General features: G+C 45.2%; 1 protein-coding gene and 1 long non-coding RNA gene across 4 annotated transcripts in view; one reads left to right on the top strand and one right to left on the bottom strand.

The window, feature by feature from the left end:
* The window catches only part of shq1 (SHQ1, H/ACA ribonucleoprotein assembly factor), a 31624-nt gene extending 9215 nt beyond the window's left edge, over positions 1-22409 (top strand). For all 3 annotated transcript variants that reach the window (XM_030051231.1, XM_030051229.1, XM_030051230.1), the window contains exons 8-12: positions 619-776; positions 1415-1468; positions 5491-5614; positions 11809-11929; positions 21296-22409. In XM_030051231.1, coding sequence (XP_029907091.1) covers positions 619-776; positions 1415-1468; positions 5491-5614; positions 11809-11929; positions 21296-22001 — 1163 coding nt within the window. In that variant the 3' untranslated portion in view covers positions 22002-22409. The remainder of the gene's footprint in view (positions 1-618; positions 777-1414; positions 1469-5490; positions 5615-11808; positions 11930-21295) is intronic.
* Positions 1-25265, bottom strand: part of LOC115359032 (uncharacterized) — a 396103-nt gene that overhangs the window by 269193 nt on the left and 101645 nt on the right. The window contains exon 2 of the long non-coding RNA XR_003928227.1: positions 23047-23053. This is a non-coding gene — a long non-coding RNA (uncharacterized LOC115359032). The remainder of the gene's footprint in view (positions 1-23046; positions 23054-25265) is intronic.

The raw sequence follows: 25265 nt of genomic DNA, 5'->3' as shown, positions 1-25265 counted from the left end.
TTTCAAGAAATTTCTGGGAGCACTGGGGAGGCGGTAGACTAGAGTAGAGTTTCTTAAATGTTTTCATGCTATAGACATAAGTGTCATGGACCCCAAGATTTTTTCCACCCTCATGTGGGAAACATTTTGTCGTTGATTTATGTGAATGATGACATTGTACATGGTGAGATAAAGATTCTTACATACTCTCAAATTGGAATCATTTCTATTTTGATGAAATTATTGCCACTATGCTGGCTGGGGTCTTCTGAAACCCTCTCAAGGTCTGCACTTTTAGAACCGCTGGCCAAAGACATAGAGAAGCAGTCTTTTGTCCAGAAAGTCTCCAGTTTGATTTCCTGAACCATCTGGGGAAAATGTGGGTAGTGAATAAGTAAGTACATGCAGTGCTCCCACATTCCTCAACAACTACTGCCAAGGTGCCTCTGAGCAAATTACTTAACCCTCAAGTGCTCCTGTGGTTTTACTGGGCAGGTCCCACATGTGAAAATGCAACTGTGTGAATGTAAAGTGTTTAACTTACCTTCCCTGGATAAATAAAGCTTTAAAGCAATTTCAGCATAGAAATGTGACAGACTGAAATGAAAGACTAACTGGAACATCCTCGTTCTTGTGCAGCTGTGTCATTCACCGATGATGAGAAGGAGCAGCTGAGAAAATTCACTAACCGCTCATACCTATTGGACAAGACGTCCCGTCACCAGGCCTGGCTCAGTTTGGTGGACATCCTGCTGGCTTACACCTATGAAGTGCGCTCTACAGAGGGAGATCACAATGTGAGTATGGGTGTGAGTTTGTTCATTTGTGTGTGTATGTGTGAAGAGACTGCTCGTCCTGAGCAGCACTTAGCCTTGGATGACAAAGCTCTCTATCCTCAAATCCTTTAGACCCCCTTCCATTTCATTCAGAGCCTTAAGAGATTACCAGGAGATCCAAGAGCTCAGTCCAGGCCCTTTGTGTCACTCCTCTGAGATAGCCTTAGAAAGGCAAGGTGAGAGAAGGCGATTTCATTGTTATAGACACATCATAGGACGGGTGAATGAAGCAAAATAAACAGTAGAAGCAGCTGATACAGCAGATTATTTAATCAAAGTTTGCTATAACAACAAAGACACTGGTGTAAAAATTTCACGTCAACACTTGAACACATCAGGTCATTACATCTGGGTTGTGATGACCTGATGAGAACCCTGAACAATGTCCATAATTTTCCTCAGGTTGTTTGTCGAGCATTTTCTTACAATGCTACAAACCTTGATGTTTTTGGTTCCTTTCTCCAAACAGAATTGAATGTATAATGGTGTGCTGGCACCGCTAAATCATAAGATCGCATTTTAACTTCATATAGTGTTTCATACACTTCTTACATAGTCCATTAGCTGACGATGATGAGTAATCACCCTCTTCCCTGCAGGTGGAATCACCATGGACCATCAGGAAACTCAGCGGGACTCTTTGCTGGCTGGAGGTGAGACAGTCCAATCATATTATTATGCAAGGCAATTAAAGCAGCACTGAATGATGGACACCTCTGTGTGTCTTTAAAATGCCATACATGTGAATATGACTAAAAAAAAGTCACGACTGCGTAGTTCGGCTCTTCTTTAAATATCCTATTGCTATTCTTGGCCTTCCGGATCGTCACAGGTCCCAGCATGTATCATCCTGGCTCAAATCCATTTTCAGCAGCAGCCATTGCTGTTTGACTCAACCTCCTAACTGGGTGGGCGGGTGGCTCGCGCATATTATTGCTGCTGCAGCGTGATCGGATGCTCTCAGGTGAATGTGCGTCTGTGTAGCTTTTCCACGCGCGCGTATGCGGTTGCACTCTGGGTAAACGTGTTGACAGATGAATCAGTGTGTGAAGGTGCTTAAGAGACTTAGGCTGATTTCCCAGGCAACTCCATCAAAGAGATTTGCACTGAAATAAACATCTGTGGTCCAGGACTAATCCATGTCAGTGAGACTGGCCTCTAATGTGTATTGTGGGGAATTGACAGTTGGTTGACTCTGTGTATTACCTGGGCCCTGTATAACAGCAGAGACAGGTGTTCCTAGCTAAAAGAGTAAATGATGGGGTGTGATGGCCCGTCTGCTCACTAGCCAATCAATTGCATGTGTCTATGTGTCTGTGTGTGTGAATGGCATTGTGAGCAGGAGTGTCTGAGGATGTGTGAGAGCAGCTCATCTTACACCTCAGGAAACAGCAGCCCCTAATCCCCTCATTTGGATCATTAGTCCTGACAATGAGGCTGCTTGGAGAGGGCAGGTTTCTGAGACCTTGGCCACAGCGTGAAAGGTAGAAGTTTGCCTACAGTGGAAATAATAGAGGAGGTGCAAATGATGGTCCCCACCTGTCTGGAAGCCCTGCACGGCTCAGTCAGTCAGTCTGCAGAGCTGTCGGCTGCCACTGACAGGCCACCTCGCTCAATCTCCCTCTCCCTGGCATCTCCTCCTCCTTCTCCTCCCCACGTCTTCCACTCTTTGACTGCCTGTCTGTCTGTGTGTCAGGGCTGATATCAGCCCTCCTTCCTCATTCCACTCTTCCCTTTGTGCCATCTCTCTTTTTATGCTCATGCTGTCTATCTTTTTTGCCTTGCTGCTCGTGCTCACCATTCTCCTTTCGCTAGCACCTTATCCCACCTTCCCACCCCCCTTCCTTCCCACCCCCCTTCCTCCATCTGCTGCATGTTTACTCGTCCTCAGTTGGCTGCGCTGGTGTGACTGAGTTTCCCCCTGCAGCAGCAAACCTTATTTACACTCCTGCTAAACAAGCCCAAGGGAGCACATGATCCCCGATGACATGCACCCGCAAGCTCACAACACATTCTTAACAAGCCACAAAGAAAAGAAAAGGGGGAAGAAAAAAGAAAGGGGATAAGATCTCTGTTTCTCTCTCTATAGGCTCTTTGTCCAGCAATGCAGGGAAAATCCTTGAGTAAACGTGGTGATTAAAGAGCAGTAGCAATTAAAAGGCTAGGGCTGCCTAGGTGTTTAAGAGTTTCAAGCGCTATTTTGTCAGCCCTATAAATGAGGAGTTGTTAGGAGTAATTAGCGTACCAGTGACTGCAGTTCACACCGGGGGGAGCTGGCCTCCCGCTTAAGAAAAAGAGAGGGCAAGGTACTGCAGGGCTAAAGATTTTGGCTAAACCAAAGCTGTTTTGTTTGTATCTCTCTGTTACCACTTTAACACCAAGCAAGCAGGTTTTACACAGTGTTTTTGCACATGGTGATACCCTCTAAAAAGAAAGCAGGTGTTTACGTTAATAGAAGCACACATATTTCACTGCTAGGTTAATTGATGCCACAATCCTCCAACCCGACCGAAACACAGCATTTTCTCCGTACAGCTACACTATGAACATGAGTCAACTCCAAAAGATGGTGATTTATTGGAAATTTATCACAATCCATTGGTTAAACTCACACTGAGGGAGTTTTCACACCAGTAGCCTGTTTGCCGTGGTTCAGATTAGTGGAATAATTGGTATTTTGTTGCATTATTCATGTGGTTTGGCTTGATTTCACATGGCCAGAAATGAAAACGAACCAAAATGTATCAACAAAAGCCATGTGGTCAGGGTCAGACAAATACAGCTGAATGGAAAGACACAGAAAGGAAGTGTTTATTTCGGGGATGTTTTTTTTTTTTTTCCTCTCGCTTTAGTGTACAAGCACGTTTGGCCAACATAGTATCAAACATGGGCATGGAGTGCCATCAACAACCTTGGCATTTCTTCCCTACTGCAATGCTCATTTGGGCTATATACCAGTATTTTTCCTTGTTGCTCCATGTCAACCCTTGCTTCATTGTGTTCCTGTGCTGCTAACCGCCAGTGGCAAACGCTTCCAAGTTGCTTCTTTTTGTTATTAATTACAAGTCTACATTGCACAACTGAGCTACAGGAGCTGCTTCAGCCCAAGATGCACAATGCTTCCTGTAGTTGGACTGAATGAAAGACGGTCCAGACTGACACTGCAAACCCACTGCTCAGGAGTTCATTTGTAACCGTGCACCTCCGAGAGCACCTCCTCAACAGGGTCTTGGTCCGTTTGCTTTGGTCTGCACCCGAGTGCAATTGATTGTTTCACACTTGGCCAAATGAACCACACCAGGGAGGAAATGCACACGAGTTCGATTTAGTCAGACTAAACAAGGCAGGTTTGGACGCCCCCTGAGCCATAGTATTGCCTTCCTAAAATGCGGATCATCCTCTGTGTCATCACATCTATGCAAATCATATATTAGGTGACCTGTTGAAACCTCGCCCATTGGACTGAAATGCCGGGTTAACCAGTTTACACTGAGCTCAAGTCGAGGATGGCATTTTAGATCAATGTAAGGCTATATCCATATTAAACTGGGTAACTTTGAAAACACAACACATTTTTTTCCTTGAAAAAAGGAAGAATAGGAGAAAGCTACAGCGTGTCAACATTTCATGTAAAAAAGGTTCATACCATGACAAAAGAAGGGGCTCATTGGACTTACGGGGAAAATATTTCCATGAGAACGTACAGAAAATCCAAGGCAACTCTTCTTGTGCATAAAAAGCCTTTAATCGATAAAAAGCATACATGATAAAAAGCTCCAACATGTTTTGGCCAGAGCATGGCCTTCATCAGGGAGAGTTACACAGGTGTCCATCATCACATGTTAAATAGGTAGTGTCTCTGATAGAAAATACATAGCAATTTCTATCAGAAATATTCACATTTTTTTCTTTGTTTTGGCCTTCTACCCACTCCAGATGCTGTTTTCCAACCTTTAAAACAGGTAGAAAACACTGGCCTGGCATTGTAGTGTGGATGGCAAAAACTGAGCTTTTTGAAACCGCTAGTGTAAGATTGTATGTTATCTACATTGTGGTCAGTTATTTCAAGAATGTGTTTTTATGCTTCTGATAATAAACTCCATGAACTTGACCTTGAACATAAATGTAAAGCATTTGCGGGTGTTTCATTATGGATGGCAGGCTTTTAGAAACAGTCTAGAAATGCTCGTGTGGTGTAGTCTGGATAAAAAAAAAAATTAAACAGCATTTTCAAATTTACCCAGCAAACCCTTGTCTAGACCACAAGTGTAGAGTGAGCAAGCGCTCCGTCTGTGTGTCTGAACCGGAGGCGTTCAGGTACAGTTTTAAGCATAGGTCACTTGCATTTGGAAGCACTCAGATCCCAATACATAGTGACCGTAGTTACTTGCGTACAACAGAGGGAAACAGACTTGAGGTGTAAAATAAAAAAGGTTTCAGGTTGCAGTTACACTCATGAGATGCAGCTGAGACATGAGCCTGCTTGGAGCCGGTGCAGAAAGCTGCATAGATTAAAATGACAGAGTGTCTATTGCGTGTTACATGCGAGTAAAAAACATGTCTGATACACTTGCAGTCTAGACAAGGGGTTAGTGTGAAGATTACCTAAAGGAAATATGAGAATAAACAGGATCTGGTTTTGTGATGATTGAGTGTCATGTTCTCTGTCCCGCAGACGTACAGCTCCTTGCAGGAGGTCCTGGTGTCATTTGGACGGAGGGTCTTGTGCTACCCCCTCTTCAGACAGTTCGCCCTGGTCAGTGCTGCCATTCGTGACACAGCTACGATTTTGCAGTTAGGTGAGCTCCCCCTGCCCCTGGCCACCACACACACACACACACACACACACACACACACACTTGAAGGCATGTTAACCAAGTGACCTTTTAGCCCCAACACACTGGTGATGACCCCTAGCAGTCTCTCAGACATTGTCAGTGGTGTCTTGGTAGGCTTTTTGGGTCAGAGCTAAATCTGGCAGCCTCGGTCAAATCGAATAATAAACCTCTTAGTGTGGATTAATTTCCCTCCACTGTGGGCACATGATCATCTCTAATTAGTGATAATTGATTTTGACCTCCCCGTGGTTTCTTCAGAGCATGGTTTTTTGTATGTAAATAAGGTTTAGCAGTTTGCTGTCAGATAGTCTGTTGCCTGTCTGTAAGCAGTGGGAAGCAGCTTGTGTTTTTTTTTTTTTTTTCCTTCTTTTTTGTTGTTATTGTGTTTTTTAAAAGTGGAGGCTGGTGAGGCTGATGAAAAGACAGCCTGACAGTCAGCATGAGCTCCTAGTGTAGTCTGTCCAGCAGAAACAGCCTGCTGGACAGAAACACAGCCTGCAAAATATGCAGAATATTTTCTATGCCAAAAATACACTGTTTAGAGAAAGCGCTTCTTGTGCATACTGTGGTGTGTGTGTGTGTGTGTGTGTGTGTGTGTGTGTGTGTGTGTGTGTGTGTGAAAGCAATATTCCTCCAGCTAAGCAAGAGAGTGGCCTGGCTCACACCCCTCAGGGAGTGAAGTGTGGATTAGTTGAGAACGGACTGTTGGCTTTGATATCTCAAAGCCCAAAGTAATCTTTAAATCAAAAGCCCCCACGGATAGATGAAACTCAGCAGTGTAAACACAGTCAGGATGTGTGAGGGCTAAGATTATCCAGCTTGTGATTATTTTAACGCTCGTAAGTGACAGCAAATTAAAGGCCTTTTAAGCTGCAGATTAGCATTTCCGCGGCTCATTAAATAGGAAGATGAGTTGATCAGGAGAGCCAGGGAAACAGCAGTTTGAGTCACTCAGTGAGGAGAGACTTCCTTGCTCTACCCCTCACAACTTCATTTTCTTACAGCAAAAAACATTTAACCTGCCGTAATGAGCTTTTTCATATTCAACCCATGCTTGGAAATTGATCCAAAGCCTCCTGACAGCTGATGTAGCCTCATGCTCTTGCCCTGTGTTGTCCATGGGGCCAGCCAACAGATGATGACATGCAGACAGCAACAAGAGGCATTGTTTATTAGTTTGAAATTACTGAGGGGAAAAATTGCACAGTTTTTTCTTTGCTCATGTCTGCAAATTCTTTATTATTTGCAGGCATTAGGGAAGTATGAGTAATAGGGCTTTCCCTTAATGAACTGTAACACTACAGTAATTCGGTCTGGCGTGTGTTTCAGGGTGCGTTTCCTCCCAGCATTACTGTGCACACTAATTAATTTGTCAGGATAAGGCGAATGGAAATGCATGCTCCAATTTGAGGCACTTCATTTAAGCGACCATGAAAGCAAACATTGGTAGGTATTAGGAAAACAAACCCATTAACGGCAACGCACAGGTTAAGGCCGTGGAGGAAATGTTATCCGAGGGTAAATATTTGAACAGCCCTCTGGCAGCATGGCTAGTATTCTCAAGGAGCTCTTCCAGCTGCCTGCTAAGTGGCTTTAACCAACGGGCCATTGGGCAGGGAGAGAGCGGAGCGGAGGCCCTGCGGAGCCTGGAGCCGGGACGTGTCGAGGAGGACCGGGGGTCGTGCTGCTGGCATGATCTGAGAGACTGGACGAGGTGGGATGAAAAACTCTGTCACAGCCATTAGCTCCCGCAGCAGGTCTCTCCACGGCACATTTCTGATGTGATTCATTCAGGTTGACCGCTTCCCATTGGTTATGGAATTCCTGGAATGTTGGAATTTCATCAATTTTCTGGGGAAGTGAGTCGGGCTACGGCTGATTATTTTCATAGCTGATTAATCTGTCTTTTTTGATTAATTCTAAACAGCTTAAGTGTCAAAAATAACGACAAGTCTTCATGGGAAGTTAAAAGTTTTAGGCACAGTTGTTACAATTGATCATTGTTTGGTGTCAGGAGTGGTCAGGTATTTATTTGGCCAGTTCAGTCACGCTGTTTAGTGTTTAATAACATTGAAGCTTATGCTGGTTTTTAATTTCAGCTGTCCAGCTATCAGTGTTGGCTTTTTTTCCATTTTAAAGTCAACACATTTTAGCTTTGGCCCTTAGTGTGCAGTTGTTGTTTGGTGTTGGGCTATGGGATCATGTTCCAGTGCCAATAGACGCAGGGTGTCTATTGGTCATTCAGAATTCATAGAACCTTAGTTACGTTTAACTCTAATTTTTCTCCATAGCAAGCCCAAAAGTAGTGGGAATGAGACTGTTTACCCCTTAACAAACAAACAAGCAAACAAATAAGGCAGGAATAAAACTGTGAAGTCAGGTAAGCACTGCATGGAAGAGCCTTGGAATTCCACATCAGGGCTGCAGTGGGAATCCTGTTTGGGGTTTTTTAGGCTTGGATTTGCTGCAAAAAATGTAAAAACTTTATTGATGATCTTACTAAATTAGGCGCAACAGACTAGATGCAGTGGATTGTGCGTGAGGCAGGCAGAGAGAGAGAGAGAGAGAGATTGAGAAAAAGAGTATTAGAGTGTGTGCTGAAATATTGAATGCTACAATATGTGCATTGACTTAACGAGACTGATGTCAGACTCCGTTGTCTCTCTTCACTCTGGCATGTTACATCAGGCTCTGTGCCTGTCCGGTCCCTCCAGCGCAACATCATCATCAGTGACAAAATCAGTAGAAATCCTCCTGCTGCTGCTCTCTCCTCGTTTCTCAGCAGGAGATAAAAAAGAAAGCTGTCTCTGCCCTGCTTCCAGTGCAAGAGCAAAGAGTGAATTTCATATTCCTGAAAAAAAAGTGGGGGGAAAAAAAGTGGTTTCTCTGTGCCAAAGAACCTTCACCGGTCCTTTTTCTGGGAAGTTTTAATACATCGTTTTCACTCTGCTGGCTGTGCAGTTTTTGGTAATTTGTTCAGGTTTCTCCCCTGAATACAGCGACCGTTGTTTTTGCTGATATGACACCTGCCACTTTATATTGACACTGATACAAGCATGTCCATTCAGCTGTTGTTTAGAAATGGCTGTTATACTCAGTTATATTAACTTTACATATACATACACAAATACACAGTATGTCTTTTATCTCATTTATTGGACAAACCTGCTGTTGACTAATTCACACATCTTGCACACCTGTTGCCAATTCATCCCACAAAACGAAACAACAACCTGTTTTTCTCTGACGAACGATGGAGGAGTAAAGTCTGAGTCTGGTGACAGAGAAGTGAAACCTCTATGCAAGATGCTGTGGACACTTTAGTTTTTGCCTCTCAGTCTTCGATCCTGGAGTTGGAGGCAGAGGCTCGCTGGTCGTTCCAAACGATCCCATGCTTAAATGGGAACCAAATGTTTGTCTAAGGTTTTCCTCAGTGCGAGTGCGCTGTTTGTTTTGATTGGGCTGGAATGTCTCTGGACTCTGCCAGCCAGCACTGCGGAGGTGGAGAGGGGCATTTTTTTTCTCTTGCCCTCCCTACATTGTTGGCCACATAAGGCTATTTATATGTCTGAATCGAAGGAGAAGAGTTATGGTCTTTTGGCTACTTCTGTATATCAGGGAAAAGTCATTCTCCAGAATAACAATCACAGACTCTGTGTAGTCCTGTGTCATATTTGTGTTTTTTAAGCTGCAGTGAGCTAGTTACAGATATTTCAGAACACATGAGACTAGAGGGCAGGTATCAGCTGTGATCATGTCAAACAGCGTTGTGCATTGTGACCACAATTTCCTGCCTACCTACCTTTTGATAGACTTACATTTCCATGTGACCACATACAGAATACATTTCAGATTTTTGCAAAGATCTTGACATTAGTAGTGAAAAATGAAGTAGACAGAACTGTTGTTTGTGAGTGAGTGAAGCTGACTGTGTAATAATACAGGTGTAATTTGAATTTTTCCTATCATCAGGTTTGTTGCAATCAGAAGCTACTACTCTCTGCTTTAAAAAAATATCTATCTATCATCTGTATCTATATATATATATAGATAGATAGATATATTATTATACTTACTATTAACAAATTTAATGGGGACTATTTTCACTTTTTTCATTGCTGCGTACTGTTACTTCTAGTGACATTGAAGATGCAAAACCAAATTTTACTGCATAGAAATGTGCATAGAAATGTTCTTACTTTGTGTGCAGAACAAGGGCATATGCAAAATTATGCCCGGATTTGTAACACATGCCGATTCTGTTCTTACCCCTGTGTGTATGTTAGTGAATCAGGATCATTGTAGACTGACAGCTTGTGCCCACCGTCGGTAGGGTTTGGATTTTAACGATTCTGATTGTGATCTGAAAATTGCTGACTCAGCGTTTTTCAGAGTAAAATAAAGCCAGGCTTTTGAGCACCGCTTGCTGCCGTCCAACTCTTGCAGGTGGTTACTGCGGTAGCTGTTATGGAAACTGAAACTAGTGAAATTTGTTTAATAGGAAATGATCACCGGAATCAAAATTAAATAATCTTAACGATTCCTTTGGTTAAAGTAAGCCTTTATAAATACTGTGTAAAATAAGTATTTAAAAAAGTCACCATTAGACTACATTTCTTCTCACTGCCAGCATGTGGCAGATCCACAACAATAAATAAAAAGCTGGTCAGTGTGATTAGATTTATAGAATTGATCTATATAAATCTCTCTTGTTGTGCCAGGTGCACAGCACGTTACCTTCTCTGTCTGTAACAAGCAATACTGAAAGTAAGTCGCCCCTCCCTTGCGCCACGACTGAACTGTCAGACTGTGGTAAAAACTGAGCACTGACCTGCTGCTGCCAGCTGCGTACACCACAGTGTAACCCGCTGAGGGCTGGAAATGAACAAGTGTCACATTACAATATGGAAATACACTTTATTGTCATCTGAAAGTGGAAACAGAACACCCTTAATATATTAATAATTTAATTATGTTTATGATGGTGATTTATTGATGATAAAGTCTCGCCTATTAATTTTATGATTACATTTTGTAATACTATCATTATTGTTGCTATTAATAGTAGTATTTCACATTTTCACATTTAAAATAATTGGGTTCTAATATACCATTTCCATCAGATTAAGTTGGACTGTGACATTTTCTGAGACTTCTGGGACCTTTATGATTTTTGCATATGCGTGGTCTGAGGCAGTTCTAAATTTGTTCACCAAGTAAGAACAAGTTCAGGAAAGATCATTTTGGTGAATAATGGATTTTTGCGTAAAATGTTTGTACGAACGGATTCCATGGCCAATGATCATCTGTAGTTTGTGCACTGTGTCCCTAACCAGGCGATTCAGCATGTTGAAGTGGCGGAGTCTGTCAGTGAGAAAGAGCTTTCTGACTGATAGTTCAGCCAAAGCAAATCCGATCGTGAGAAGAAAGACACAAATTTGGTTGTGTTGACATTGTGTTAAGTAGATAGCAAGCTAGCTAACCACAGAGAGCGCTAGTTGTGGTAAACAAACTCTCCTCTCCTCCCTCAGGCTGACCAGACCTGTACCAGTTGCAGCTACATCAGACATATTCTCGATTTGTACATTGAGGGATCTTTGCACGACCCTGATTCTTTGTTTTTCTGAGAATACTGCCCCCTCCTGGTAAAGAGTTATTTGCTCTCACGCAGGTGCAGGACGTACATGTCTGTTGGGCTGTCGCCTGTTGTCTGTGCAGTGCAGTTCATTGACAACTTTTAACATAAGACCCGAGGCGAAGGTCAGTCAGCTTTTGTTCTTTGAAGTCAACGCGGTGTGTCCTGGGCCTTAAGGAGGAAGCCAAACTTTTTTGACAAAAGTTTAAGCACAGCCACCTTGGTAATGACACAGTGAGCTGCCAGAAATAGAGTTGTCTCTTTTGTCTCGTTTCCCTCAGATGAACTACATCATCGTTAACTATGAACTCTCTTTAAATGGTATGGATCAAATTACTCTGCAGCTAGCGTTTTTTTCCCCTCTGATCCTGTACTTTGGCTTTTATGTATGGAACAATGACTTCAAGTCTTTAGAAGCATGCTGTGTCTGCCAGCGACTGGAGTGCATTGTCATCGTTAATACTGAGCGCGAATAACACTGTTTTTCCATTTGTCTGCCACGGTGTGCTTCTGTGCCCAGGGAAAGCCTGTGTCCTGAAATGCCTGCTAGATATTCACAAAGTCTTCAGAGAGAACGACCCGGCCTACATACTGAACGATCTGTACATCACAGACTACTGCATCTGGATCCAGAGGGTCAAGTAAGTTCACAGCTAATACTTCACTCTCACTCGCTCTCTCTCCCCCTCTCTCTCTCGCTCTCTTCCTCTCGCTCACATATTCTCACCCCTCCCCCATGCACATACTCACACACCCTGAGACAGAGCGAGCCTATGGAGACACACACACAAGCGCGCGCGCACACGCACGCACCTCAGAGACCTTCATCCTCAGAGAATTACCTTCAGAGCCAAGGGAAGTGCCTCTCAGCTCCCATGATGCATCAGTGCTCTGGAGGAGAGGATTAGACGAGTCATTTGTCACAGCAGGGCCAATTGAATGACAAAGCCACTGAGAGATGAAATCTCTCTTGTATCCATTATCCTGTTTCAAAAGTACATTCAAAGAGTCTTAGGCGAACCTGCCTCGCTCAAGGTTCAGCAGATTCACCTCGATGAAACTTTTCAGGGTGCGTTCACGTGTGTGCTGGCGTATCTCACATCTTATGTGGGTGTAACCTTCCACCTTCCACTGGCATTGCAAGCTGAAATTGCAAAATCTGTAAAGTTTTTTTCCCAAATGATATAGAATCCCTGGCTCTCTCTTCCCCGTAGTACATATTTTACATTACTTACACATTTCAAATGTGAGCCTGCAAGCACATTACTCAGTAATGAGCTCTGTTTTACTCTTGGCCAGGGTTCAGCCAAGTGGTGTGCTCGTCTGGAAAAAGCCCAGTTGAAAAATGTGTGCCTGATGTTGTAGGCTCAGAGCCCAGATGCAGACACGATAAAAGGTCTGCAGGGATTTAGTGCTTTTTTCCCCTCACATTCTCATTTCTACATTTTTCCAGCAAAAGTCTGAATTATACTCTAACAAAAATGCTACGGATGCCCAGTTCCTAATGGATGGTAAAAATCAATGGTTGAGATCAGGGTGGGTTTCTATATGTTCACGACAGTAGAGAAAGAAGAGATTGAAGACGTGAGAGTACTTTGACAGGCTCTTTGTCCTACTCTGTAAGCGCAAGGAGCCGCTGAAACTCTGTCAGCCCACTGAAAAACTCAATCGGTCTCACCCCAGCTCCAGTCAAGGAGATGAAACGGCAGAAGGGCACCAGAGGTTGAGAGCTTTCCCATCCAACCTGCTCACCCTCCCCTCCCTGCTCCTCCTCGCCTCTCCACTCAGCTCCTCTGCTGTACATTGCAGCTAAATGTCAGCTTGACCTAACATACTGACTCCTTCTGCACCCCGCATCGATCATTAAATGGATTAGCACTGCTCTCGTAGCACTGACCTGTGATTGAATTGTTACATTTCCCTTTTCGGTTGTGTTTTTTTCTCCTGTCGATAAACAAAGAAAAGTCCACTGTTTTTTTTTTCTCCTCCATCTGGGTCATATCGGCCCTCAAGGTAGGAAAAAGGGCATTTGGTATAACCTCTTCTGTTGTACCGTCTACCACCTCTAACAACTTAGGGCCCTTTTCCATTGCAGCAGTCCCAAACCTTGTGGACCTTCTTTAGCACTAAAAAACAGGAACTCTGGATTTTCCATCCTCCAAGGGTTTGTTCCAGTCCCGATTTATTTTCTTGTCTTTTTCTTTTGGTCCCTTCTCAACACGTGGGACTCATAAACTGCCTTTCCACTGTCATGCCAAAGGCGAGCATGCTAGTCCTTGTCAAGGCCAGTTGCGTTTCCATCGTCACTTCCGGTCTTTGATCGTGCCTTGGTGGGGCTATGTTGGGGCCAGTTTCCAGGTGTTAATGGCCCGCCAAATATCCATGCCGCAGACTTTGGATAGCCCTGTCGGCCTAACCAAAGTCTAAGGCGGAGTTAAGGGTCGTAAATGGGGAGACGGGTGCAGCTGATAAGTACACATGTCAGCACAGCAGCTCGCTTTCGTAGCAGACAAATATCAGAGAAAAGAAAAATGGACAACAACCGGCAGTCCTGGTCAAACGGGGACATTAGAGCTCTGCTCCCTGTCTGGGCAGAGGAAAATGTCCAATGTCAAATCGACGGTGTTTGCTGAAATGAGGACATTATGCAATATATAGTGAGAGAGCTGGCAGCGGTGGGGATCTAACGCACAACAGGACAGGTCCATTAAAAAAATGAAAAAAACTGAGGGCTCAGTACAAGGCAGTTAAAGCACACAACACACAAAGTGGCGTCCAAGGGGGAAAAAAATCCCATGGTACATAGTTGTAGTAGTTAGTTGGTGCCAGGTGTGTAGACTTTAACCACTCGCTGCCTCCTTACCACTCACATGCATGTACGGGACCAGACTGCGGGGCCATCCACACAACAGTGGAAACGCAAATGGTTTTTATTCTCATGGCTGGAGGCCGAGGGCTATTAATACCGTCTGGCTTGAAGATAGCTTTAGCTCTCAGTGGTACAACAGTGGAAAGACAGCTATAGATGCCAACAGGACCCTGGGAGCAGGACTACTGCAGTATTTGTCGTTGACCGGCTACACACTTCTGTGCCACTGAAATGACAGATGTGAGAGCTGGTAGCTGCAGTGCTCATGTTGAACTAGAAACATTTTGTGTTGGCTGTCGAGCACCTGAGGGAACCAAATGGACACAAACACGCCACCATTTAGCAATGACAAGATACAGGCACTCATTGTCATTTGTTCAGAGGATGAGATTGAATTGGGGCTTTAGGGAATGAAAAGAATTATCTCTGCATTTGACAGAACTGCGCTGCGAGCATGATCCTGACCAGTGTTGGGAAAAATAAAGTTGTGTACATTTTAAAAACAGGTGTAAATAAATGTAACCCTTGGGAAAAAAAAAAAGTCTGTAACATCAGATTACGGTTAAGTTGCTGTTGATTGGCCAAAGCGGGGCATGACGGTGGGTGTGGATCCAAACAAAACTGCACGTAACTTCCAAACAGATTTACACAACATCGTGAAACTGTGGAAAGGTTGGACAAGTGGCAAGAAAGAACCGCTTCTCTTTTCACACCGATTGCCCAAAGGGGGGGGGTTTGGTGGTGTGTGTGATTAACGTTTAGTGAATATCCAAGAGGTGGAACTTGCATATCTCGACAGCTGCATGGTGTTGGCGCAGGTAGGTGCTCTACCGAGTGCTTTCTAATCATATCTTCTGTCGGTCGCCTTTTTTCTGCCACCACTACAACTGTTACAGTTTCCCCTGAAGTGGGTTGAAACGTAACTAAAACTGGATCTAGCTCCTATTTGCTCCCTTATCGGCTAGTTTTTTTTTTTTTTTTTTGTTGTGCCAGTAGCGCTTCCCAGGTGCACTAACTAGAAATCCTATGCATTCTCTACATTTCTGAAGCTGTGTCTCTCTGTGTTTCCAGCGTAATAGTAAAAGTAGCACTCAAAATGCAAAGCAGCACAGGGGAGTTAGCCCTGCTCTTTGTGCCAGGAGCTTCGGAGCGGTTGTGGTTTGCATAGACAAAACTCTGCTATCATACGTGTGGTTTGTTGTGGCAGCCCTTTTGTGCCTCTGACAGGTTTGAAGACAGATTGTGTCGGCATTGTTTTCCTCAATGCGAGATATTCCCCTGTGCAGAATTTGTCATCTCCGCTAAGTGAGTCGTCTCCAGGAGCCAGGCGGTAAGATGAGATGTAATCTATACCCCCGCCACAATCCAGTATCTTGTCAGTCCCCATAGCCGACGACGCAGACGCGATCAGTCGCACATGATGGACACAGCGATTAATGGGTGTTTGCTGGCTGGGCTGTTGATTTATTTCGTCTCCTCTCTGTCCCACATGCATTTCTACTCCTAAAGTTCCTCTGACTGCTGAGACATCGGTCTCAAATTTACAGCCTCGTAAAGACTTCAGTGTGATTTAGATCACAGGGCAGGCACTCTGCACCGCTCGCACACAGCCAGTGGAGAGCGTCAAACCCTGCACGCCGAAATCGAGAGAGAAATCTCAAATCAAATTGCTGTCGGTATCCTCGCAATGACATGGAACATTTTCTTGTTTGCGGTGGTCAGCGTTCCAAAATTGAACACACACTTCCTTTGTGGAAATTGTGTCAACTTCGCCCTCCCACGCCCATCCAGTTCCCAATTATCTCCAAATTGTTAGCAGAGAGAACATTGTTCCAAATGGAGCATCAGCCTCTCCAGTCCATTAGTTTCACTGTGTGCTTTTGAAGGTCCTCAGATGCCAAAGCCCCCGCAGAGCTGCTGGACTGGAAAGAAAAAAAGCTAGTCTCCTCAGTTTCTTTTTCTCTCTTCCCCTGTCTCTCTCTCTCTCTCTCTCTCTCTCTTGTTTTTCTTCTCTTATCAAAAGGATTGGAGAGAGGCCAATGTAGATTCACAGCAGCCAGCATAGACAAAGCCTATAAGACTGGTGTTGTGTTACTGTACTTCAGTTAAATCAGTAGGGCTGGAACTTCCTTTATCAGCCCCCCCACACACACACACACCCCACCTCCCCTTCCCTGTCTGCCTGACGATCATTAATTGGGTCAGTTGCAGATTCCACGGTTCCATAGTGAAAAAAAAAAAAAACAAACAAACAAAAAAAAAAAAAAACACCATGGCAACATACAAGTGATGCACTCTGGGGTTTGTCTGGCGGAGGGGGGTAAGGTGAAACTCACACTTTTCCACTGAAGTCATTAGTTAAAAGAAATAACTGTCTGTACTTTTTTTTTTTTTTTTTTTTTTAATCTTTGTAGGGTGCATTTATGCGTTGTCAACAATATGTCTCAATTGGACTCACACACACACACAACAATATGTCTGAATTGGACACACGGTGACTACAAGGTAGACAACAAACGGTTTGTAGATAGGCTGAGTCTCCTTCCACATAACAGCGTAATGGACAGGCTCAAATAACTGTGAATGATAGAGAAGTGAGAAGTGAGCGGTCACCAAAAGCAATGGGTGTTGTTTTCACTGAAGAAAGAAGTACAAGTTGGGGGGTGAAAAAACAGTGTGCCGCATTGCGTGAAAACAACAAAGGAAACTGCTAAAAGAGAAGCTGTGGACATTCTTTTCCCCCCCTCGACAAACCCCTTCGTTTTTGGAGGATGGAATAAGCCTCCAGGGGTTTCTACATACTATCTCTACCTCCCTCCTCTTGTTCATTCTTTGTATTGTGTGCATGACAATGGCCATCAGGGAGAGTTGTCCACAGCTCAGACAGCAGCTCCCCCACAGGGAAAAGCATCTGGTGCTCCCACAACTGTGAACCTCAAAGGGGCCACAGGATCGAGCAGGGGGTCAGCGTGTCAGCTAAGCCCCGTAGCCAGGCGCCTTGAAAATGCACTTGTACATTGTCACTCTGTGTCAACACTCACTCCCAAGCCTGGCTGGTCAGTTCACCTCAATTCGCCTCTCTATGCTTGCAAAAGGACAAGGCACTTATTAGGCAGATTTTTTTTCCTGCAGCTGTATAGCATCGTAGGTGTTCATGTCTTGCTCACGCTCAGTGGGTTTTCCCACAGAATTAAAATTATACGTCGCAGGCTATTTCTGTGGCGTGATGCACCCTGTGTGGGAGAAAATCGAGAACTGCTATGCAACCACGCTTGGCAGCTTCCTGGGGTTCTCCCTCAGTGACACAGCTGATGTGATACACTCGCACGGGTTGGGAGGGAAATCTTTGGACCTACACATAGCATCACACATCTGTCAGGCGCGTGTCCTGGAGACTTTGATGCTGATAGTGGAGATGTTCTTGTCTGATGTGAGCCTCGGAACAGAGAAGGAGATCCTAGAGACCCCGCTGGGCAGAACAAAGACACAAGTGTCTCCCAGCTTACAGGGATAAATAGTACAGATTTCCTCTCTGCATGAGGCCTTGCCAGCTTTTTTGTCTGAGTACATAGACTCATCTTACACACAGACTTAGACACTGTCTTTGCATAATTTCCTCTATCCATGATTGGAGGGGGTGATTACTGTTCTGAATATTAACTATCTGTCGCTGCCGCAGCCTCTAGGACCTCTGCATCTTATTGGCAAGGGTTTTACTCGCCTCTTAAAAAATAGTGCTTCTTATAAGAAATATCAGCTAAATATGATGGAGAGAGACTAAAGAATTTTTTTTTTCACAACTTTAAGGTGGTTCATGTCTGAGGGATCTTAGAAGCCAGTGGGGAAAAGACGGTGCAGTGAAGGCAGGTGTAGAGCTAAACATAGTTTTGTAGTGTAGATCATACACTCCCAACATTTGAGCTTGACTCGGGCCTGCCGAGCCTAAGCGGAATCTGAAATATTTCTTTTGAAATTTGAGCCTGAGGGCTTGGAGCTTTTTTTTTTTTTTTAAAGAGAAAACTAAACCAAAGCCCGCAATTGCTAAGAAATTTTGAATGACAATGTTTTCGACATTTCTTTTAAACTGCGGTGATTAAGTGAGAAATACAGCTGAACTCTGTCTAAGTTCAGGCATAAATTTCAAGGTTTATCCCAGCTCCTTTGCCATTTAACAGAGCAGCTGACAGTCACACACTTTTATGTCACTCAGAGATAAATACGCCTCACGAGCATGTATACCTAATATTAGTGTTTCTGTGGTTTAATAACTCCTGTTCAGACACCTCTAAGTCTGCACTCGAACAATGGATTGCTCAGTGAATACATCTGTGTTTCTCATTTCTGGAATCGGAGTGGCATTCACTGGCTTCGACCGTCGCCGTATTCAGTCACACTGACGGATCGCGTCTCCCAGTGTCGGCTTTTATCCCCCTCAGCCAGTGAATGATGCATTTGCGAGCTACATTGAGGAAATCTGGTACTCATATTACACAGATTTATACATCTGAAGACAAGCTTTATCTGGGATGTTTTGAAGAGCAGAGACATGCTGAATGAGTTGCTCTTTCATTGAACACGAGCCTGATGAAAGAAATGTCAGATTGTAATTTACCTCGGCTGCTTCACAGACTCACGCTCTCTCTCTCTCTCTCCCTCTCTCTCTCTGTGTCCCTCTCTCTCTTTCCCCCTCTCTTCCCGTTTTCATCTAAGGAGTTTGGCAGATGGAGGCGTCTTTGTCTTGCCAGAAGTTTTCCAACCTTGAAAAAGCCGCCCCTCCTCAGTTTAATGAAGGCAAGCCACAACAGTGGTGTAGTAATGACTGGATTGTGTACAACATTATCCCTCCCCCCCTCCTGGATGGAGCCTTTGTATTCACCGCAGGCCTAGCTTCTCCCACCACAGAGCAAGGGAGGGGAGAGAAAACAAGCGCGCCTCTCCAATGCTAACTCAATAATGACTTCCCACGGGGGAAAGAGAATACGGGGCTGCCTTTGAAGTGGCTGTGCTGCAGGAGGCTCTTCTGCCCTGGCCTCGCTACAGGAAGCTCTCACATGGGTTTTATTGAGCATGGGACCTGCGCAGGCTCCATACGGGCTACACTCACTCATAATCATCGTCATCATCAGTGGAGGTTACATTAATGTCCTAGTAACCTTAAGTCATTGTTTGAGATTGCCTCATGCCCAGCCATTCCTTAGTCATTGATAGAGCAGTGGTTCTGGATGGGGTTTCTGGTACATGGGGGTCCTAGTTCATGTTTTGCCTCTCTGAAACCCAGACCCTCCCTGCTGCCGTTCCTCCCTCCTTTCGCATTTCTCAGTGCATCGAGGAGAGTGTGCTTCCTTTTGATACAGCACCACTATAAGATCTGTTTACACAATCCCTCTTGAGGTCTTAAATGAATACACAGCCCCTGCATGCTGACTCCATAAACGCTTTCCTCGCCAGAGTAGGGAGCTCATTAGGGCTGTGCAGTAATGAGGAGCCATCTTGGTGCTCAGCGGTGGGTTAATTGGGCCAGGGAGGGCGACAGCAGCCGAGTGTGAGGAGGTGAATGGCAGCGGAGGAGTCCCCCACCAGCCTCCCACCACCATCCCTGCAGCTCACACACTTTATCCCTCCCTGAATGGACATGGTCTGAATCGCAGTGACCCACAGAGGTCAGCTCGTAATCACCATGGCAATGGGGGCAGCACGCTTGCCTTAACCACACTGGGGGGACGAATAGCAACCACTTACATTTTTGGCAGAATGGCGGGCATTCCCAGTGTGAATAATGTGCAGGCAGGGGCCTCTCAGCAATCCTATGGCTTTACATAAGTGGGGCGAACATTCATCAGCAATAAAATGCCTTCTCTCTCGGATGAGTCTGTTGTCCCTTCTGTCCTTAAGCATCTATAAAACTGAACTTACAGGATGGGAACATTGTTTAATGCACTGCTTTATGAGTGCACTTTACTAATCTTAATCTTAATCTTTGGAGCAGGGAGACATTTAGCTTTAGGACATTTTCTTTGAGGCATTCTGCATCCAGACTTTTATCGACTGTTCTGCAGTCAGGCATTGTGCACAACTGCAGTCCTTTTGGCCATTTAAAGTTGCTTCTCCTTCTCATCTGCAGGATTTATTCTTGTAAGGTGCTTCTGCTCGCTCTATTTTTTTCCTCCACTGCAGGCTGATTGTTGGGTGAAGCTGACAACCAAAATACCGAAAGCACTGTATCATCCTGAGCTTCCCTGGCTGTTTAAAATTCACCTCAGACTACATGGATATCTGTGTCTGTCTGGCATGTGTTATCTGCGGAATGCTGAGTAACACTCATTAAAAGAGAGTCCTTCAGATTTGTCGGCCACTCAGGAAGCCCTCTCATACCCTTAAATTAGCACATAACAGTGTTTTTTTAAAATAATAAAACCACATCTTGTATGTTGTGAAAGGTTCCCTCTCCGTACGCTTAGTCTGTCTGATTCTAACCAGCGCCTCGTCTTCCACTTCCTCCAGCCCACTATGTTTGTACTGGCAGCAGCCCTAACTATCGGTTAGCCTCTCCGTAAGTGGATGCAAGTGTGTGTGTGTGTGCGTTTGTGTGTGGGAAGGGGTGGTAGTGGTGGTGGGAGTGGGGGGTGGTGGTGGAGGTGGTGAGTAGGGGGTGGGTGGGTGGGGAGGGTGGGCAACATCTCTCTGTAATCCTTCTCAGTCTCTTATCACCTCTCGCAGGGAGAGCAGCGGTGGGGGAGGAGAAGAGCAGAGCCCATGTATCAGCGCCGCTCATCTCCCTACATTATTAAACATCCATATTTCCATATTTCATTGAGCCCCCCGCGCCTCCGTGAATCGCAGTCTACTTAGCATTCAGATCAGAATGGGATTTGGGTAATGGGTATTAGATTTGTAGATGGTTATCCCGTGGCTATGTCTTTAGTACGCAGTGCAGCCGGTCAGTCAGCTGGAGTGTTCTCTCGGGGAGCACTGATGAAGTTGTAGTCAGATGTCTCTCTCCCTCTTGGCTTAGTCATACACCACTTCCAATGAAGACAGTGAGACGTTGCTATTTTGCTCGCCTGACTTGTCCCCTCCTTGTCTTTCTTCCACTCTCTTCTCCATCACCTAATCTACCCTTCTTTTTTCCCCTCTACAGGTGCAAGAAGGTGGCATCCTTGGTTGGTCCCTTACAGAAAAACTCCCTGCATAAAAGAGATTTGGAGCTTGAGCTGGAGGAGCTGGAGGCGGCAGCGGCGATGGTGAAGGAAGAGGAAGGAGCACAGCAGAGAGCTTCCAGCGGCGCGTCGACGTCCCACAGTGACAGCAGCAGCGATACTAGCGACAGCAGCAGCGACAGCAGCAGCGACAGCAGCAGCAGCAGCAGCGACTCGTCTGATGAGAGTGAGGACTCTGAGGCTGAAGGGCAAGACTGCACTCAATCCACTGTGGGAGGAGGTGGAGGGAGAGGAGGAGAGACATCTAAGGCCCACCCTCTCCAGCCCCAAACCACCTCCCCTGCCTTCCCCATCCCCCAAGAGCCTCTGGACGCTCTGACATCAGTGGAGAGGAAACCCAACTCCCCCCCCTCAGCCTCAGCCGGCTCGAGTCAGCTGATTCAGGAGCTGGGGGAACGGGTGGCGGAGGAGCTGCAGATCTCTCAGCCCCAGCCTCAGGACAGACATTTCAGCGATGAAGCACAGAGAAATTCCTCACAGCCCACCACCACTGCTGCAGCAGCAAAGACTGGAACTCTATCAGAAAGTAGCAGCACTGGGACCTTCCTCGAGTTTAGTCCCCGCAGAAACCCTCTTCTCATTGTCCAAACACGCGAGGATCTTGACGAGGATGACTTGATCAGCTAGCAGACAACTGTTTCATTCATGGAACCCAGCCAAGCGGAGCACGGACGGCACGAGTGGAGGTGATTCCTGTTTCTGCACTTCAAAAAAATATATTTGACTATATGTTCGATATAGTTTCTTCTGTGCTATTATTTTATTTCCATTTTTGTCATTGCCATAGGTCTTGCATATCATAATATCATGATATGGCACAAGTGTTGTCTTTTCCTGTTTTTAAAGGCTGCATTCCAATAAAAGGATGTAATTTTCTTAACTGATTCAACTGTTTTAGTTCCTGTTATCTGCCTGTACCTGCTGCTATTTATGATTGTATATCAATAAATCTCTTGTGTATAGATATTTTGCAAAAGCATCAGTAGTCATCCCTACACTATCATCACAATATCAATATTAATAATAATATTCAGTCAAACATGCTGTGATATTTTGTTGTCTTGGCATATCACCCAGCCGTATCTTGCTGTACTTGTTCATTTTAGCTCAATATGATTCGAGATACAATCTGGAATGTAAAATCCTACTCTAGTCAACTTAATTTGCCATAAAGATGATTATTTTATACATAATAGATGAATTTGCCAAGCATCATTAAAATTCATATTATATATTCATGTGGTTGGTTCATCAGCATGTGTAGGCTTTCAGTGGCTTTCACTTCCTCCGAAATGAAAAAAAAAAGAGGAACTGGTGGCCTTGTGATGACTGTAGTACAAACCCCAAAGCCCAGCATGTCTGCTGTCAGGCCAAGTGTTATCTGACTTTCTTGCTCGTGCCGCTCTACATCCGAGCTGTCAACTTACTGCGCAGCTGCGTTTGCAAAAGTCGAACATCGTCTCAAGACACAGGCTTTGCTCTTTGTGTAAATGTTTGATGCTTTTTAAAATCTTACAAATCAGGGAAGAGACATGCAAGAATATCTGCCAGCGCGAGGCAAACTCACGGTGTTGCGTGGTATGTGCCTGCAGGCCACTGAGCCACGGCACTGTCTCATCAATATACTGGGTTTCTGCCAACTTCTCTGATAAGTGGATATATTTGCATGGACCTGCAACCTTATTCACACGCATCATCTAAATATCCATGTTAGGCTCAAATGAAAAACACCGAAAAGTCGCTCCGGGAAGCCCACAAACATTTGTCATTGTTCATTGCAGTACATCACTCAGCCCGAGTGCCAGGCCGATCTACTTTGAAGGAGCTATTACTTTCCTAAGAAACAGTAGGCAAAACGCTAACCCCTTACTAAAGAACCGGCATTGATTGAAGTGGAGAAGACTGTCGGCGCCGAACAGGACTGCGGAGCACGCGGGAGTGATTGATTCATCTGGCATGAATGGAGGAGCGCCGTCGACACAGCTCAATATCATCGGCTGCGTCTAGCAGGCGAGAGAAAACAAACAAGGAAGCACATGTCAGGCAGATAGATGAGGACTGTGAGCGAAGCTGCGGCACGGGAGCTGTTTGTTTGAGAGATAGGAGCACCCCGGGGCCCGAGGCATCCGTGAGACGGAGGAACAGAGGGAACAGCGGAGAGCCAGCAGAGACTAACTGCCACTCCGGCTAGCTCACACAAGTTCTGTCCTAGAGACACACACACACACACAATAGCAGCCTAACCCAGAAAATTGCCTTTGCTATGAAATACATTTTGAGCTCTGTGCTTTGTGAGAGGACCTTGGGTTGATTATGTGTAATTGAGGGAGAGAAAGAAACACAAAGGACCCACATTTGCACAAGAATAAATTAGTCATGGTTTGAGATGCGCAACTCGCGGGCAAGTGGGAGGAGTGATGGATCAAATGCGGCCGCCGCGTCGTCTCGTGCTTTTCAAGGGGAATTTCATCACGTGCGAATGAAAGGAGCAGAGGAGCCACCGGTGATGATGGTTTCTTAGGTAGGTGGTCTCTGTAGCATTGTGTTACCGAGATGGATGGCGTTGTTAAGCACCTCCCAGGAAGCGGCAACCTCCGTGCAGCCCCCTCCCTCGGGAGTGAGCGACATCATCCCGGTGACTGAGATGAGTTACGCCGCGAAAGTAGGCCCATTTAAAACCTCCTTCATTCCAGGGACACGAGTCCAGGGACTGTGTGGCCCCGCAGGCGGTGGTTCCCTCTCCCCGCTGGGGTTTCACATTGATTAAGTGACACTGGGCTCCGTTGCCGTTTTTCATCTTAAAGTGGCCTCCACATTCCCCCATTAGCGCAGCCGTCTTGGAGCCTGACCGGGGGAGTCGCGGCCAAGCTCAGCACTTCAGTTGGTTCTTCTGCAATTAATACTCTTCGCACAAGGACATTTTTCAAGGGACTAGGCCGCGGATTAATGAATGTAGCTGATAAATTATACAAGGCATTAATTAATGGGATGTGTATGCTTTATTTTGACTTAGATTTGACAAATCAGGCCTTTACTCCTGTAGCGAGCATGGCCTTTGACCCTCAGCGGTCTAAGCAAGCGGGGTAATGTGTTGAGGACTGACTTGGAGCAGTTGACCTCAAAATGGAGTCTCTGTCTTTTTAAAATTAGCCAGTCGGTGCTAATAAGTGTAATAGCTGAGGTCAGTATGCAAGGGCTGGAAACGCCATTTGTTGTGTGCACATACAGGGTAAGAAAATTCCTAGATGAATTTCCAGATGAGGACCTGTTTAAAATTATTCATGTTTAATAATGCGTGTGAAAACTTTCATTGTTTGGCACGTACACATGATGGGCCTCCACAACAGTGTATTTATTGTGACCTTGCTCCACTGTGAATGAAATTTCAGAATTATTTCACTAATAGGCTAATGTATTTCCTCGCTTGTTTTTGTTTTCAATGGCAAGGCAGCAGCAAGGACAGCGTCATCACTGCCCCCTCTCCCTCCAACACGCTGCCTCCGGTTGATTGTAATAGAAAACTCAATCTCCTCTCCCCTTCCTGAGAGGCAAAGTGATTCTGGTGCTTGAAAAGATTAATAGCCCTCAAGAAGAAATGAATCAGGTGCTCTCCAGGGCTTGACTCCTCCAATGGGTGTGCAAAGAGAAATCCTTTTGTGCTCCCTCTTTCTCACACGGCTGTGCCGTCCGTGTGGCCCTGCTCTCCCTTTTGTGGCCTTAGTACTGTATCATGTTGCTCCAGGCTTGGCCGACGAAGAGACGAGGACCGGCTCCAGCGCTCCTGAAGAGAAGCAGGTGGCCGTTCCTACGGCTCATTCTTCCGGCTTTGTAGTCCGTCCTCCCGAAATGACTGGCGTATGCTAATGAGGCAGTCCGTGCATGGGATGTGTC

This window comes from Myripristis murdjan, chromosome 5 (assembly GCF_902150065.1).
Source record: "Myripristis murdjan chromosome 5, fMyrMur1.1, whole genome shotgun sequence".
NCBI lineage: Eukaryota > Metazoa > Chordata > Actinopteri > Holocentriformes > Holocentridae > Myripristis > Myripristis murdjan.
The sequence above is the reverse complement of the archived record's forward strand: the minus strand, read 5'-3'. Positions and strand labels throughout refer to the sequence as shown.